The sequence below is a fragment of the Moschus berezovskii genome, chromosome 3, assembly GCF_049115385.1.
Source record: "Moschus berezovskii isolate FMDL1 chromosome 3, NW_MosBer_1.0, whole genome shotgun sequence".
Classification (NCBI taxonomy): domain Eukaryota; kingdom Metazoa; phylum Chordata; class Mammalia; order Artiodactyla; family Moschidae; genus Moschus; species Moschus berezovskii.
In genome coordinates, this window is record NC_142462.1 from 95069544 (window position 1) to 95085412 (window position 15869).

Here is a 15869-nt window from a genome sequence, read left to right on the forward strand (position 1 = left end):
ATTTTGGTTTTGGACTTTATTTTGCAATTTTTTTTTATCCCAGGAGGCAGCACTTCCTGGGGCTCACATTCCAATAAGTAAATGTCTGTATGTAATCATCTGTTTCGCTTTCTTTTTAAAAAACCTAGTGGTAAGTTATAATGTCTTTGAATAACCACAATTATGTCTGCATTTACTATTATCTTAGAAATATTTAGCACAACAAGACTATGAAATCAACAAGACTTTAACTATTGAACTTATTAGGTGACCATCCCTACTACAGATACCAACCAATATTCACCTTTCACCCCCCAAAAAAGATGTAGCATATCACTGAGGAACCCAACAGACACTGAACAAATAGTTCTTTGTTCAATATATCTTGTATATTCCTTTTCATTCAAAGCCAAAATGCTACTAAGCATAATATGCTTAAAATGCTAACATCTAAACACAATACTCCCCAGTAGTGTGGGGCATGACTACAAGTATTTTGATTATTCTTTAAAATAAACAACCTGAGTTATTCAGCGGCTTCAACAATTCTCGGCCCCTCCAAATTCATATGTTAAGGCCCTAATCCCCAGAACCTCAGAATTTGATCTTATTTGAAAAGAGAGTCTCTGCAGATAGAGTTAGTTAAGATGAGGTCATAGCTGAGAAGGATGGGCCCCTGGTCCAATGTGACTGGTGTCCTTATGAAAAAGGGAAACTTGAAGACAAGTGCAAACAGGGAGGCTGCCATGTAAAGATAAAGGCAGAGACGTGGGTGATGCTTCTACAAGCCAAGGAATGCCAGTGATGGACAGCAAACCACCAGAAACTGAGGGAGAGGCACAGAACAGATGTTTCCTCACAGGCATCAGAAGGAACCGACCTTGCTGACACCTTCATCTCAGACATACAGCCTTTAGAACTGTGAGTGAATAAATACGTTTTGTTTAAGCAACTCACACTGTGGTACTTTCCTACCTTAGGAAGACTAAAACAATTCTGAGTCTCTTAAAAATATTTGGCACTTCTCTCTGTGGCATGTCTTCAGAGCCCAAAGAACTTTATTTTGGATATCTTAAATGTGACATAGCCTAGCCCTCTCAGATGAATTTTTTAACAGCCAAAAGTTACTCATCTTTAAGATATGTATGAGATGAAGCACTTGTGTGGGTAATCCAGCATCTTTTTCAAATTTGTTAATTTACACTATAAATTAATAAAACTGATTTTCTCTTTGTGTATCTTTACAACTGACTTTAGCAGATGGCCTAAAAGATGTTTGGAACAATAACAGTATTTCCAGGGAAAACCAGATATGTGTTGTGTGTGTATATCATATTATGAATGGTGTCAATTGTTATTTTTATGTTAAGATGATCTGTGATACCCAGATACTTGACTGGTGAGGTATCTGGGAAATGATCCCAGCCCATCAGCCAGAGCAGCTTCCTGTCCATCTGATTTTGAGCCTCCATTCTAGATCAAGACTACAAAACCTTTTGTAAAGATGTTTATATCTGTGTGGTCCTACATAGGAACTACTAGTCCCAGGTAGCTGTGGAGCACTTAAAATGTGGCTAATGCAACTGAGCAAATGCAATTTTTATTTGGTTTAATTTTAATTGAAATAGGAACATGTAGCTGTTGGCTGGTAAAGAATCCACCTGCAATGCAGGAGACCTGGGTTCTATCCTGGGTCGGGAAGATCCCCTGGAGAAGAAATAGACTACCCACTCCAGTATCCTTGGGCTTCCCAGGTGGCTCAGATGGTAAAGAATCCACCTGCAATGTGGGAGACCTGGGTTCAATCCCTAGGTTGGGAACATCCCCTAGAGGAGGGCATGAAAGCCCACTCTAGTATTCTTGCCTGGAGAATCCCCATGGACAAGAAGCCTGGTGGGCTACAGTCCGTGCGGTCTCGAAGAGTCAGACATGATTGAGTGACTAAGCACAGCACAGCTTTACTAATCACGGCACAACTATACCGGAATGATGTAGTTCTAGATTTTAATTTGAAAATAGGATTCCCCTAGCAAAGTTTGAAAGTCACCATTAAAAATTAAGGAATAGGAAAGCTTCTGCTATCAAATGAATAACTGATGATTGTGATAAATTCTCCCAGAAAACGTAACTATGAAAGTTTCCTGGCCACTTGACAACTAATTTGAATCCTAGTGAGCACCTGTCTTTAAACCAGCTAAAACTAACATCACTGATCATTAACCAGCAGGGGGACCTGAAGACTTGAGGACAGCATTTTCTTTGGGGAGTGGAGAGAAACACACAATTTTGCACGCGTGTGTGTGTTTTGTCATTTTGTTTTGTTTTGTTTTCTTCCTCTCCCCCAACCCCCTCACGTTTTAGTATATACAGAAGCCCTAAATACCTATTCTGCCTAGGAATTCCAAACCCTGTCTTCCTGAAAATCCAGAGTTAGTCACACACTCTGCATATCTATTTTAAAAGGAGGTGACAATGGAGCTTGGTTCTAGATAATATAGTTCAAACTCCAATTAATTCTAAAACCTAATCTTTCCCAATTTTCTTTGCTAAAATGTGATCAGTATTCAGACTTTTATATTTATTTTTTAGCTTGGTTCCCTTTCTTCACATTTCAGAGGGAAAAATATTTCAAGTTCTTTAGATAGAAGAGGAAAATTGCATTGGCCTGTTGTTGGATCTTTACTTCCATGATAAGTGAATGACACATGGCCTTACCTCCTGATAGAGGTCACTGAGATCTTCCTGGTGGGCCTGTTTGGAACATCCTGGGAATTCCCTAACACAACAGGAATCCGGGGGCCAGTCCATCTCTGTCATTTCCAGCCAGTCGGTGAAATAGACAACTCCACAGCACTTGAACTGCAAAAGAATGACTGGTCAGGCTCAGAAACAACAAAAATATTTTCTTAACTTTTGGGAGATTAAATGTTAGATTTCTTAAATTTTTGCACCCAGAGCTAAAGTCACTTCTGTCATCACCTAATGATATGTGCACATTCTATGTTGACAACAGAAATGTAGGAGAGGACTTCGTAATGGAACCATTATGAACAATAATGCCCATAATGCATGAAAACAGATCAGGCATGACTGAGAATCACTCCCCAAGTGTAAGCTCCTCTACAAGTGATCATACAGAAATAGTATTAATACACATACTAACAAAACAAATAGCTGAAATCTTGCATTTAACATTAAGTCTCTAGCCACTAGGGAATAGTTGATCAATCTATTTGCATATTGCTTAGTTACCGACTTAACTGCTTCACAAATTCAAATATTATACTTAATGTTTCTGCAATCTCTGTAGAAAGATTTTTGGCCAACAGCCCGTATCACAAATATTACCCAACTTGAGTTCATTAACCACTAAACTTCCAAAAATTTCTGAGATATAAACATAGGTTTGGCCAACAAATTTTTATTCAACTGAGTGAGAATCTTGAAAAAAAACTGTTATATCCTATCACCATAATCTCAGAAAAAAATGATGTGCTTTTAGCTTGAATAAAGTTCAGTTTAAGACAAACGGTCTTTTTTTTTTTAGTCTCATTTCACCAAGTATTAAAAACTTTCTCTGGCCAAGATTTAGAAACACTGCTTAAGGACATATTTAGATTAGATTCAGAGTAATTAACTATGAAAACTTTCTGCCCTTGGGTAGAGGAGGATTACCCCTCCATACAGTCAGAAACAAGCACTATGCATGCGCAGGCACTGAGAAGAATTCTGCCAAGAGTGGTTGGCTTTGCAAATTATGTAGGCCAATTGATCAATCTGTGTTCAGGATTAACTCTGCATCATAAAATATCACAACCCACCATTTAAAAATGTATCTAAAATAAACTTTAAAGAACTCTGAACTTCTTTTGTGAAATGAAACAAGAGATGATTTAACATGTTTTCAGTTGTTTAAACATCTAATTTTGAAAGAGAAAAAAAAATCATCTTGAATACTATAAATGATGAATCACTGATGCTATGAGTAATATTAAATTTTCCAAGAAACTCGAGAAATAATTTTAGTATTTTCCTTTTATATATTTTTGTCTAAAAGATACAAATATACCACAAACATCACGAATTAAGGCAAACATAATTTAATACCATATATTTCACCTGTCATTAAGTATCCATAAAAAAATACACATAGTAAAAATGACTACTTTCTCAAAATCATAAACTACTACATTTCCAAGTTAGTCTTTTTACATCCCTGCATGCAGAGGGAACCAACTTCTCATTTCCTAACAGCGTGTGTTTTTCTGTGTTGATGACAGGAGGACAGTTCTGGGAACACTCTGACTCCATCCACAACAGAACAGTCCATTTATCTGGCCTTGTCACAAAGTGAGGGGCTGCACAGAACTGACTTTTCCAAATAATTTAAGCATTTCATGTTCTGGACCAAACACTTTTTTATTTTAATAAGTCACTGAGATATTGTTTCTTTTTACATAATTGTTTTTCTTCATCAATAGAAGATACTGAATTGATACTGAAATTCTTCCTGAAAACTCCCTTACGACGCAAACCCATTCTTAAGCCATACAGGACTATGGACAACATCTCCTTAGACTATTTCTGCCTCCTGTAGAGTCACATTGTGAGATGGAATCACTCTCTAACATGTTGTCAAAATGGAAAATCCCACCACCATTTCACATAAGCAGAACCACAGGCTCTGACGAACAGGTCAAGTAAGTTACCAAGATCACCAATCAGTGAGTGATGGAGCCTATTCATTCCCAAGCCTATATTCCCACCTCTATGTTAAAGAAAAAAAAATACATTTTTAGAATCAATTTTTTAAAAAGTATTGAATAAACATCACTAGGGCTCAAGTGAGTGTCCACTAAAGTGAGATGCATGCCTAAACCACACTGAATGAAAACTCAGGAAAACTGCTGCCCGACAAGGTTGCTTTCAGCTCTACAATTTATTTTAGGAGAAGAGTGTTATCAGCTGAACTGTGTCCTCCCAACCCTATCAGCAAAATTCATGGGGTGAGGTTCTAACCTCCAGAATGTGACCATATTTGGGAAGAAAAATCTTTACAGAAGTAATTTAATTAATCTAAGGTCATAAGGGTGGGCCCTAGTCCCATATGCTGCTGTTTAGTTGCTCAGATGTATCTGACTCTTTGTAACTCCATGGACTGTAGCCCACCAGGCTCCTCTGTCCATGGGATTCTTCAGGCAAGAATACTGGAGTGGGATGCCATTTCCTTCTCCAGGGAATCCCATATGACTGATGTCTTTAAAAGAAGGAGAAATTTAAAAACAGAGGGAAGATGACACAAAAGAAGCCACAGGGAGAAGATGACTTTGGCCATCTACAAGCCCAGGACAGAGGTCTCAGAAAAAAAAGCAATCCTGCTGATGCCTTGATCTCAGACTTCCAGCCTCCAGAATTGTGAGACCATAAATTTCTGATGTTTAAGCCACCCAGTCTGTGGTACTTTGTTACGGATGCAGCTCTAGAGAATTAATACAAGGGCCTTTCAGAAACTCTTCCAGGAGGCCCAGAGGTCTTCCCCACCTCCTTTTGGGTGAAATAGGCCTACGAGATGGAGGAGAGAACTTACTATACAACAAATATAAAAACAGGTGTGCTATCATTTGCAGTGCTATCAGTTCAGTTCAGTCGCTCAGTCGTGTCCAACTCTTTGCAACCCCATGAATCACAGCATGCCAGGCCTCCCTGTCCATCACCAACTCCCGGAGTTCACTCAAACTCATGTCCATTGAGCCAGTGATGCAATCCAGCCATCTCATTCTCTGTCGTCCCCTTCTCCTCCTGCCCCCAATCCCTCCCAGCATCAGAGTCTTTTCCAGTAAGTCAACTCGTCGCATGAGGTGGCCAAAGTATTGCAGTTTCAGCTTTAGCATCAGTCCTTCCAATGAACACCCAGGACTGATCTCCTTTAGAATGGACTGGTTGGATCTCCTTGCAGTCCAAGGGACTCTCAGGAGTCTTCTCCAACACAGTCTACCTAAGTTGGATCCCTCTTTGTACCATTAGGAAAAAAACCCAAAAAACCTCACTTTATATTTTGACTTGGAATATCATGGTCTACATCACAAATCTCAGAAAATAAAGAGCTCTGGGAAGCTCCCATTCAAGGCAGTAGCTGAACACAGCTTACTATAAATTCCCCACATGCTTCATTTATTTTCCCTTCACAGTGCTTTTAGTACAGATGAAACGTAAACAAACAAAGTCAGGAAGCATTTAAATAAACAGGAAATCTGTGCTGCAATGATAATTTTCACCATCTCAACAACTGTAACACAAAGCCAGATTTGGAGTTTACCCTGGACTTGAACCTCTGCCCGTATCCAAGACAGACTGACTGAGCAGAGAGCAGGACATCTATTGTGCAAGACGCTGATCCTCAAACACTCAGAGCGCAGGGTTAAATGACATGAACAGAAAGAGATATACTTGGTCACCTGAGAATCTCACTCCAATCACAAGGAAACTGCTTGGGAGAAGAACTTTGCTTGAATCAATGGTTAAAGTAACCATATTTTAAGCATCTAAATATAGTCCTTCTTTGAGAAGATAATGGGATGAGGTGCTATATGCAAGGTAAGTACAAAAATCTAAAAGCATCTAACTTTGTAATGTTGTTGTTAACAACCATAAGCTAAATGAGATCAAACTCAGGATCCCATTTAATTTTCTCAACACCCAGAAGAGACAGGTGCTTTTACTATCATCATTTTGCAGATGAGGAGACCGAGGCTTAAAGAAGTTAAGAAAATTACAGAAGTTAATGTAATATAGTAAGCAACAGAGCTCGAATTTGAAGGAAGGTCTTTCTTTCTAAAAAGCTATGTTTTTAATTATATACTGAGTCCTAATTCCCCAATGAGACCCATTATTTTAAATTTCTTAATGGTGTTTAAATTATAGAGAGCTCTAAAAATCATGAAAAATGATCCATTCAAATAGAGCTTGGGTAATTATCAAGGAATTCTCATTAAAAAAGGAAACTTTACAGTAGTTTAGCAAAAGAGCTTTAAAAAACTCTAAAATATATGTGAACCATGTGAAATGAAGGGGAAATGATGTATATGGGAAGAAAAGCAGAGCATAGAGCTACTTCAAGTATTTCCTGATAAAGAACTACACCAGTGGTAACTAAATCATGGGCTTAACTGTTCAGCACAGAGAAAATGACCAAAGCCAAAGCTCTGCACACTCATGAAAACGTGCCATTTATTCCATAACCTCTACCTTAGAAAATGTAGCACTTACCTCTCTCTGAAAAAAATTCCAAGCATGAGTAAGCCACCGGTATCTCGGTAAGCCATAATTTGTCATTCTGGCTTTCAAAGTGACCATGTCTGACCACTGAACTGGAACCTAGAAATTAAAAGAAACAAAATATCAACAACTGTAACATTCAAACAGCCACATTCAGACACGTATATGTTTACATATTCACAAACACAATCACTCATAGACTCATCCACATATATTACTTGGAATATACTTCAATTGTCAAATACTATCTTAAATTTATATTTGTAGTTTAAATTAACTCAGGGTTGTTAAATACTTAGTGAATAATCTCTACATGTGCTAAATGAGGAGGTACTTCATACTAAGCAAAATAATGTGAAATCATTTAATGCCAAAATCAAGTTTAAGAAAATCACAAACAAATAAGCTATGTGTTCTATAGATACACCTGAAGAGCTCCTAATAACAAATGATCCCTGCTGAAAAATGCCCTTTGATTTGAGTATATAATGCTATGAAATTGTTCTTTGAAGTGACTACAGATTATGATACTAAAATAAACAGAGAAGAATTAAGAAGAGAAAGAGTTCGGCTCAAGCCAAGCCTCATTCTAGAATAACCTTGTAAATACATTTTAAAGAATTGGATTTTAAAGGCAATTAACAGAGTTGAATCACAACAGAGCTTCAGGTACACAACACAACAGCTGGCAAGAAATCTAGTTTCAGCATATCATGCTGTGATTTTCTTATAGCTGGAATTTGATTTATTAAAACATTGTTTTGAATTTTTACAACTGTCATGAGAGACATTAATCTATAGTTTTCTTTTAATCTCTTTGTCTAGTTTTTGGCATCATGATAATGCTAGCTACATAGAATGAATTGGAAGGTATTCCCTCCTCTTCAGCCTTTTTGGAAGGGTTTGTATAGATTTATCTACAGTGCCACGAGAGAAATAGGGTCACACAAATCCTAGTCTCTCCACACCTGTGGTATTAAAGTAACCCTTAGGAGACTAGACAGACATCCACATCTGATCTATGGGGCAATATGAACTGGGCTTAGTCAAGCAAATTTGACACTAATTCAAGATTCATATCTTTTTGAAATCTTATTTTTAACAATAGTAATATCAACAGTAGTTTAAAAATTCCTGGCCACAAAAAATCTTCATTTTGTTCCTTTGTTAATTTTCATTTTTATTACTTGGAAATGCACAATACAAAAGAAAACACCCCAACATCTAGGCACACAACTTTGTTCCCTAAATAATGAGCTGATTGGGTATACTTTGTGTTCATATGGTTTCAACAAAGTTCAGAGAACTTAACCAAACTTCAAGCTACTTCCTATAAATTCTTATTATCTCATATCCTTTGAACATAAATGGAAGTGAAATAAATTCTCTAGAAAAGTATAATCTGAAGCAGTTAATATTATTGACAGATTTTATCTAGAGAAGGAATGATGAATGGAAGGTGAATATGTATAAAAAACAGAAATAATGGGGAAAGAGGCTGTCTGACGCCAAATATCTTGATTTGGTTATTGCTGTTGTTCAGTCACTAAGTTGTGTCTGACTCTTTGCAACCCCATGGATTGCACCATGCCAGGCTTCCCTGTCCTTCATCACCTCCCAGATTTTGCTCAAACTCATGTTCATTGTGTCGATGATGCCATCCAACCATCTCATCCTCTATTGCCCCCTTCTCCTCCTGCTCTCAATCTTTCCCAGCATCAGGATCTTTTTGGTTATTAGATCTCTGGTTATTAGAACAGTCTTATTTTTAATTTATTTTCCAAAATAAATATAAGTCATTTCCCTCTTGTGACCACAACCCATCTGAGACTAAATATAGCAGGAAACAGAGGAGGTCATTGAGGTTCTGGCACAAAATACAGTGATCTGGCCATGAAGGAAAACACACATGTATATTGGCTTCTTGCATGGAACAGCTAAGAGCACAAAGCCCATTCTATGTAAAGGCTGGGTTCTGCAAAATTTGGCAGCTAATAAACCTTAATGGCACTTTTCATTCACACTGCTATTAGTGCAAAAGCAATAAAAAAAATTCTGACAAACTTTTTTCCTAAAGGACTACTTTCCACATTTCTCTTTTAAACAGTCCTTATTTTATCCTGGTGACTTAATGGAGGGGGAGGAGATTTACACAAGCAAAACAGTGATGTATGCTTCATCTGGCACAGCACTGTACACCCATGTAGAACCACTGTGATACTAAGAAAATACTTGCCGATCACCCCTTCGGAGAATAGAAGAAAGTACCTGAAACACATACACTCCTTTCTGTCTCCTCAAGTTCCTTAGAATTACATTAGAGTCCAAAGATTTCCTTTCAAACACTTAAATTAATTCATTTCAAACTTAGGAAATTAATCAAATATTAATATGACATACACACTATACAAACCATTTTTAAAATCCATTAGAAAGTAAACTCTCTTTGAAAATCTTTTAATTACCAAAAAAAAGAACACAAAAGTTGAGATGAGGCCATCGAGAATTATATAGTTAAGTTCAGTCACTCAGTCGTGTCAACTTTTTGCAAGCCCATGGACTGCAGCACACCAGGCTTCCCTGTCCATCACCAGCTTCTGGAGTTTGCTCAAACTCATGTCCATAGCGTTGGTGATGCCATCCAACCATCTCATCCTCTGTCTTCCCCTTCTCCTCCTGCCTTCCCCTTCTCCTCCTGCCTTCAATCTTTCCCAGCACCAATTTACTATATAATTACTGTATAATTTATGAGAATCATAAAATTTACTATCTATTCTTGAATGTTAAGGAGATCCATGTGTTTTTTGAAATCAGAAACAATTAATGACACCAAAACTGAGTCCCTGGACCCAATTACCACTTCACTTCCTTAACAAACCAAGTTTCTAGGGATAGTGTGAAGAATATGATTCTCAAAGACAGCAAGAGCGTTTTCATTTTAAAGGGACATTTTGTTTTGAAGATAGTGCTTAACTTTATATTAAACTAGCTAGAACCTGCCCTGACTTTTCAATTTTTAACAGAGAAGAAAATAACCAAAAATTCCCTCTTATTCCTGAGATTTATCACATACTGAAAGCATGAGTATTTTCAGAGGGGTTCAGAGATGTGGCAGTGCCAAAGGGTAGTCTACATGTAAGCTGAATTATGTAGAGTAGCCACTAGGCTGTAATTATCACTTAGTATTAAAACAGAGTCACAGTACAGTAGCAGATTCAACATAGAATCTTTAAAAACTGCATCAGTACCAGAAATGTCTTCAATTTTCTTACACAGCTCCCAAAATGCCTCTCAGAAACAGGTGTAAAAAGAATCTCCTCTTCTCAAGAGCTCTTAGGGGCTTCCCTGATGATCTAGAGGTTAAGACTCCACGCTTCCACTGCAGTGGGTAAGGGTTTGATCCCTGGTCAAGGAACTGAGATCTCATATGTCACTCAGACAAATAAATACATAGTAAAAAATCAAACAAACAAACAAATCTTCTTTATTTAAAAAAAAAAAGAGCACTCTTAAGTTTTGAAATGTTGAAGACTCATCTAGAGAACTTGCCACAAATACAAATACCCAGCCCTGGCCTTTCCCTCTATTCCAATTTAGCAAGTCTGGCCTAGAGACTTATACTGTGCATTTTAAAGAATCACTCTGATGGACTCCTGCTGTACACGACCCAAAGGCTACATGTTGAAAATAAAAATCAACTTCCTGAAATAGAATTCTTCTATGAGGCTCAGAGTAGCCAGCCTTCACAGACATGCAAAGGTGTTCAACCTCACTGATAATCAATTTTTACCAATGGAGTGAGCAAACATTAAAGAAGTAATAATGACCAGTGGAGCAAAGGTGTGAGTGGTAAACCAAACATGGCTGGTAAAACCTTAAGGTTAAGAAACTCTCATTCTCATTCATTCTAACACACACTTCTTAATTTGGAAGAAGACACTTCAGCTTGCTGTAAACAGAAGGGCGTGTTTCCTAGACATCAGCCTACAGCTGAAGTGAGCATCTTATAAGGTTTTCAAGTAGCTTTTCAAGATTTCTCAAGGCCTGTTGCAAATGTGAACATTTCCTATTATTCACTCAGAAGTTCATAAAATTATTCGAGAATGTATATTATTTTTGGTTTATTATATCCATGTCTAAGCAATCTATGGAATTAAAGACATGTATTAGAGTAGAAGAAATGAAATATTACAAATTACACTTTGGAACTGTGATGTAGAGACAGGAGAGAAAACATTACATTTTAGATGTATTGGGAGTATGCATTGTGACAGAAAGCATAAACATTCAAATTAATAATCATGCGCCTAACAACTCCAGAGTATCTGATTTAAATGGCTGAACGAATACTGTTTCAGATTGTGGTTATATTCCATTTTGAACTCACCATTATTTCTTGTTCATATGTCCAAACACCACAAGCCAGTTCTACACAGAAAATGACAAGTAAACTTCCAAAATACTGTAGGAGAACAGAAAATGAATGCCGTTAGGATAGAATCAAAGTAAAATACGGTCATCAGAGACAAGCTAAGTATTATTCAGTGTTGTTCACCCAAAGAATAAGAAAGCAGAGGCACATATTCAAGAAGCTCCCTCCCTTGGGAGCAGATGGGGAAAATTTCAGCAAATTTTGAGGCATCGGCAGACAACATTCAATACTTACCCAAGTGGGTCATCTGGATAGTGCTCCATTTATCAAATGATTTTATAATTAATTCTCTCAACAGATAACACTACCTTATTTTACATATGAAGAAATTAATGACAAAAGTATACGGTATGACTTGCTCAAGAACTTCCATAATAAATTTTAGAGACCTAGACCACTGCAGCGTGTTCAATGTGCTGTTCCTTGCACTTCTCCAGTCATGCAGGTCACTTTACAGAAGTAAACAGTAAAAGGGTGAGAAAGAATGGGCTTTCTGAAAGTTCACTAATTCCAGCAGAATTAAAACAACTCCACTGGACTTTCCTAGTCGCACAGTGGATAAGGATCCACCTGCCACTGCAGGAGTCATGGGTTCAATCCCTGGTCTGGGAAGAGTCCACATGCCATGGAGCACCTAAGCCCGTGTGCCCCAACTACTGAGTTCAAGCTCCAAAGCCTGCGAGCCACAACTACTGAACCCACATGCTGCAACTACAGAAGCTTGTGCGCCTAGAGTTTGTGCTCTGCAACCAGAGAAGCCAGGCCTGTCATGGAAAATTTGTCTCTGTGGTGCCAAAAAGGCTGGGGACCATTGCTATACAAAAGATAAAGTAATATTTTCTTAAAGAGATTCCATTTTATAAGCCCTTTTATTTTCAGCCTATGTAGTATTTCTGGTCAGTTTCAGTCTACTCAGATCTCATTTCCAAGTACTGTATTACTTTGAAGATTTTAGCTTTAAAGTAATTAGAAGAAAATTCGTGAACACAGTATTCCAAGTCAGTTTTTCTCCAAATTCACCTTAATATTTAAGAAATGTCTAGACATGAACAATACCATATCTGTACTTTATATTAAAAAAAGAAAAACAACAAATGTTCAATAACTATATGCTAGGTAAATGTTCTTATCTTTGATAAGACCCTAGGAGAATGTGAGACTCCAGAAAAAAAAAAATTACACTATGATATACTTTTGCTTTCTCAGATCTCCAACCTAAGTTTTGTCCAAAACTGACTTCTGGTTAGGGTTAGGATGAGATAAAATCATCCTCATATTCATCACTACAAAGAGAATCACTCAGTCACTTTTAGTTTCAGGGCTGGATCTAAGAGCAGCATTTATAAAACCTGGTGTTAATCCATAGTTTACACAGAACAAAACCAGCAAAGAATTCAGCAACAGCTCCCGCTGAGCTTTGTTATGGTAGGAAGTGTACATATGTACCACATTTCACTACAAAACCGTCTGTTGTCCTCAACATTATTGGAACATTAGTGGATCTCTCCTAATGATGTCAACATGTATCTCTCAAGCTCTTACTCTCCCTCACACACATGGTGTGCTGAGATGATCTGTACCAATCACATTTGCTTCCTTGGTGGCTCAGACAGTAAAGAATCTGCCTGTGATGTGGGAAACCTGGGTTCAATCCCTGGGTCCAGAGGATCCCCTGGAGCAGGGCATGGCAATCCACTCCATTATTTTTGCCTGGAAAATCCCCATGGACAGAGGAGCCTGGAGAACTACAGTCCATGGTGTCACAAAGAGCTGGACACGACTAAGTGACTAAGCACACAATCGCATTTGCAGAGCAACTCTTCCCCTCTTCCTCCACAAATGCTGTCCTAGAACGGTGGGAAAAGCTTTGAATTTGGAGTCAACCGATAGCAGTTCAAACTCAGCTCTGAAACACTCTGATCTCTGGAAAATCATTAAACTGCCCTGAGTTTAGTCTGCTCATCTGTCTGATGAAGATAAAAAGAAAGTCTTCTTCAGTGTTATGATCTGACTTGACACATGGGAAAGTGGTTTGGAAAATTTTAAATTTTGAGTTTGTAAAGCCTTATACAAATGCTTTTCTGAAGTAGTTTTTGAAATACAATCCCGTGTGAACTTGTCCTTTCCTCCTGGATTTGCCGTTAATTCCCTGCAGTATGCTGCAGTTTCTTCCTCATCATTGTTTTCCAGTATTTCATCTCTTGTTCTTTATCATTTTATGTTTCTCCTCCCCCTTGTATAGCAGAGCTCCTGTTCATCAGCGCTCAGCAGCTTCAGCTTTTAAACAGTTGGCTGCCTCACCCACAAGTTGCTGTGCTCACTAACCTGCCAGGCCATCCGTTCTGGCTGGCAGGGATCTTGTTCATAAACATTATTTTATCCTCAGTGCCTAAGGAGCACCTGTCACACAGCAGGTATTTAACAAATGTCGGTGGGAATAATGATCAGCTTACTAACTGGAAAAAAAAAAAAATTTCAGATTTCCTTGAATTTCTCTGGCTAATTTAAGCTCTGAGTTTCTTGTGAACATCTGACTCCCCTTGACTTCTGCTTACACATTTCTGTTCTAAATATTGCCTCTCTGGGTTTTACTACATGTCTTTTTGGAGGATTATCCTATGATAGTTCAATACGCCTTTAAACATTTAAGACAATTTACATAGTTAAAGAAAAGGAACCATATGCAGACTCTCCTCATCTTTCCTGAGCTTCTATCAACTGGATATTTTAAACAAATAAAGTCTGAGAAAGTGTATTTATACAAGGGACTTAGAATACAATTATTTGTATTAGCAAACTATTTGCTTTAAAAATGATTTGATATGACTTTCTTAAAAGAGCTAAGTTCTACTGCAAGCTAAAATTGTGTTCTATGAATAAGTTTTATCCCTAAACATATATTCATGAAAAAACTGCATCAAGTAAAGCAAGCTAATAATAAGACACACCTTCAAAATTATGCAATTAATGATTTTTTTCACTAAATCTCTGAAGCTGAGACTAACTACCTTTCAGTTAAAAAATGAGCGTCCTCGACTGGGTTAGATAATAGAAGATTAGGTAAAACACTGTAGGTGAAATTGCTTTGTTGACTTTTTTCAACTATACAAATGTAAGAACATGAGCTTTGAGATAAAATAGACTGGCTTCAGATTCTGACTCCTTTACATACCAGTTGGTTAACGTTGGGCAAACCACTAAGCCTCAATTTCCTCATCTGCAAAATGAGAATATTAAAATTACCTTTCAGTGCTGCACTATGGATTTGGCCAAGTAAAGAACTGTCCCATAGGAATCATTACCTAAAGGGTAGCTATTATTAACCATATCTTGGTATCTATTAGAAAATAAACTCCAGGAGTACAAGAAGTACCATTATGTTTTAAATACTTAACACACTGCCTGGCACAGAACACATCCTCCATGAATATTTCTTTAATAGATGTAACTATGATTGGAGGATGACAGCAAGTAAAACTGCTCATTTCATCCTAAAGACAACCAGCCACTTCCACTAGAGAACAGCTAATCCCCCAAGTTATTTGGTGAAATCTTTAGCAAAAATCCCTGTCCACTGAGAATATAGCTGGTATTTTTCAAAACATCTTTATTAGGAAACTAAAGAAGGAAGGGTGTGGAGGGTGGGGAACTCGACTTCTTTTTTCAAAATACTGAAATCAATTCTTCTGTTATTTTAAACAAAGGTTGGCCACAGAAGGGCAAGAATGGCAGAGTTTACTAGTCCCTTTGTCCCTGGATATATTTGAGGAGGACGGTAAAGGCATGGAATCCTGCCTTCCTATTTAACCCTTCATGACTTGTAAATAAACACATCCTCCGAGAGAAATAAAGGGGATTCATTTCCCTTATTAAAGATTATTTCATCTTATTATATGTGTACAGACAAGAGAGTGAAATCTCAAGGAGGTCTTTCCTTAAACAAATATTTATTTATAAAAATAAGCTGGTTCCCTGACACTTCCCCCACTTCCCAGAATTTCCCCCTAAAGAAAGTAGGTTAAATACATGCCTTTATCCCTTTTCCCTCTTGAAACTTCCCTAAACAACAGTAAAGGGATATTTTTAAAAGACCTAAACCCAGAGATAAAGGAAAAGAAAACAATAGCAAGTATATTTTGGAAGGTACAAAGCAGATAGATGAATAGCAAGTTTCTCAGCAGTT

At 37.5% G+C, this 15869-nt stretch overlaps 1 protein-coding gene across 1 annotated transcript in view; it reads right to left on the reverse strand.

Annotated features, from left to right (window-relative positions):
- Nucleotides 1-15869, reverse strand: part of TSPAN12 (tetraspanin 12) — a 68553-nt gene that overhangs the window by 16817 nt on the left and 35867 nt on the right. Inside the window, exons 6-8 of the mRNA XM_055421168.2 lie at nt 11642-11716; nt 7246-7353; nt 2695-2838 (exon numbers count right to left, since the gene is read on the reverse strand). Coding sequence (XP_055277143.1) covers nt 2695-2838; nt 7246-7353; nt 11642-11716 — 327 coding nt within the window. The remainder of the gene's footprint in view (nt 1-2694; nt 2839-7245; nt 7354-11641; nt 11717-15869) is intronic.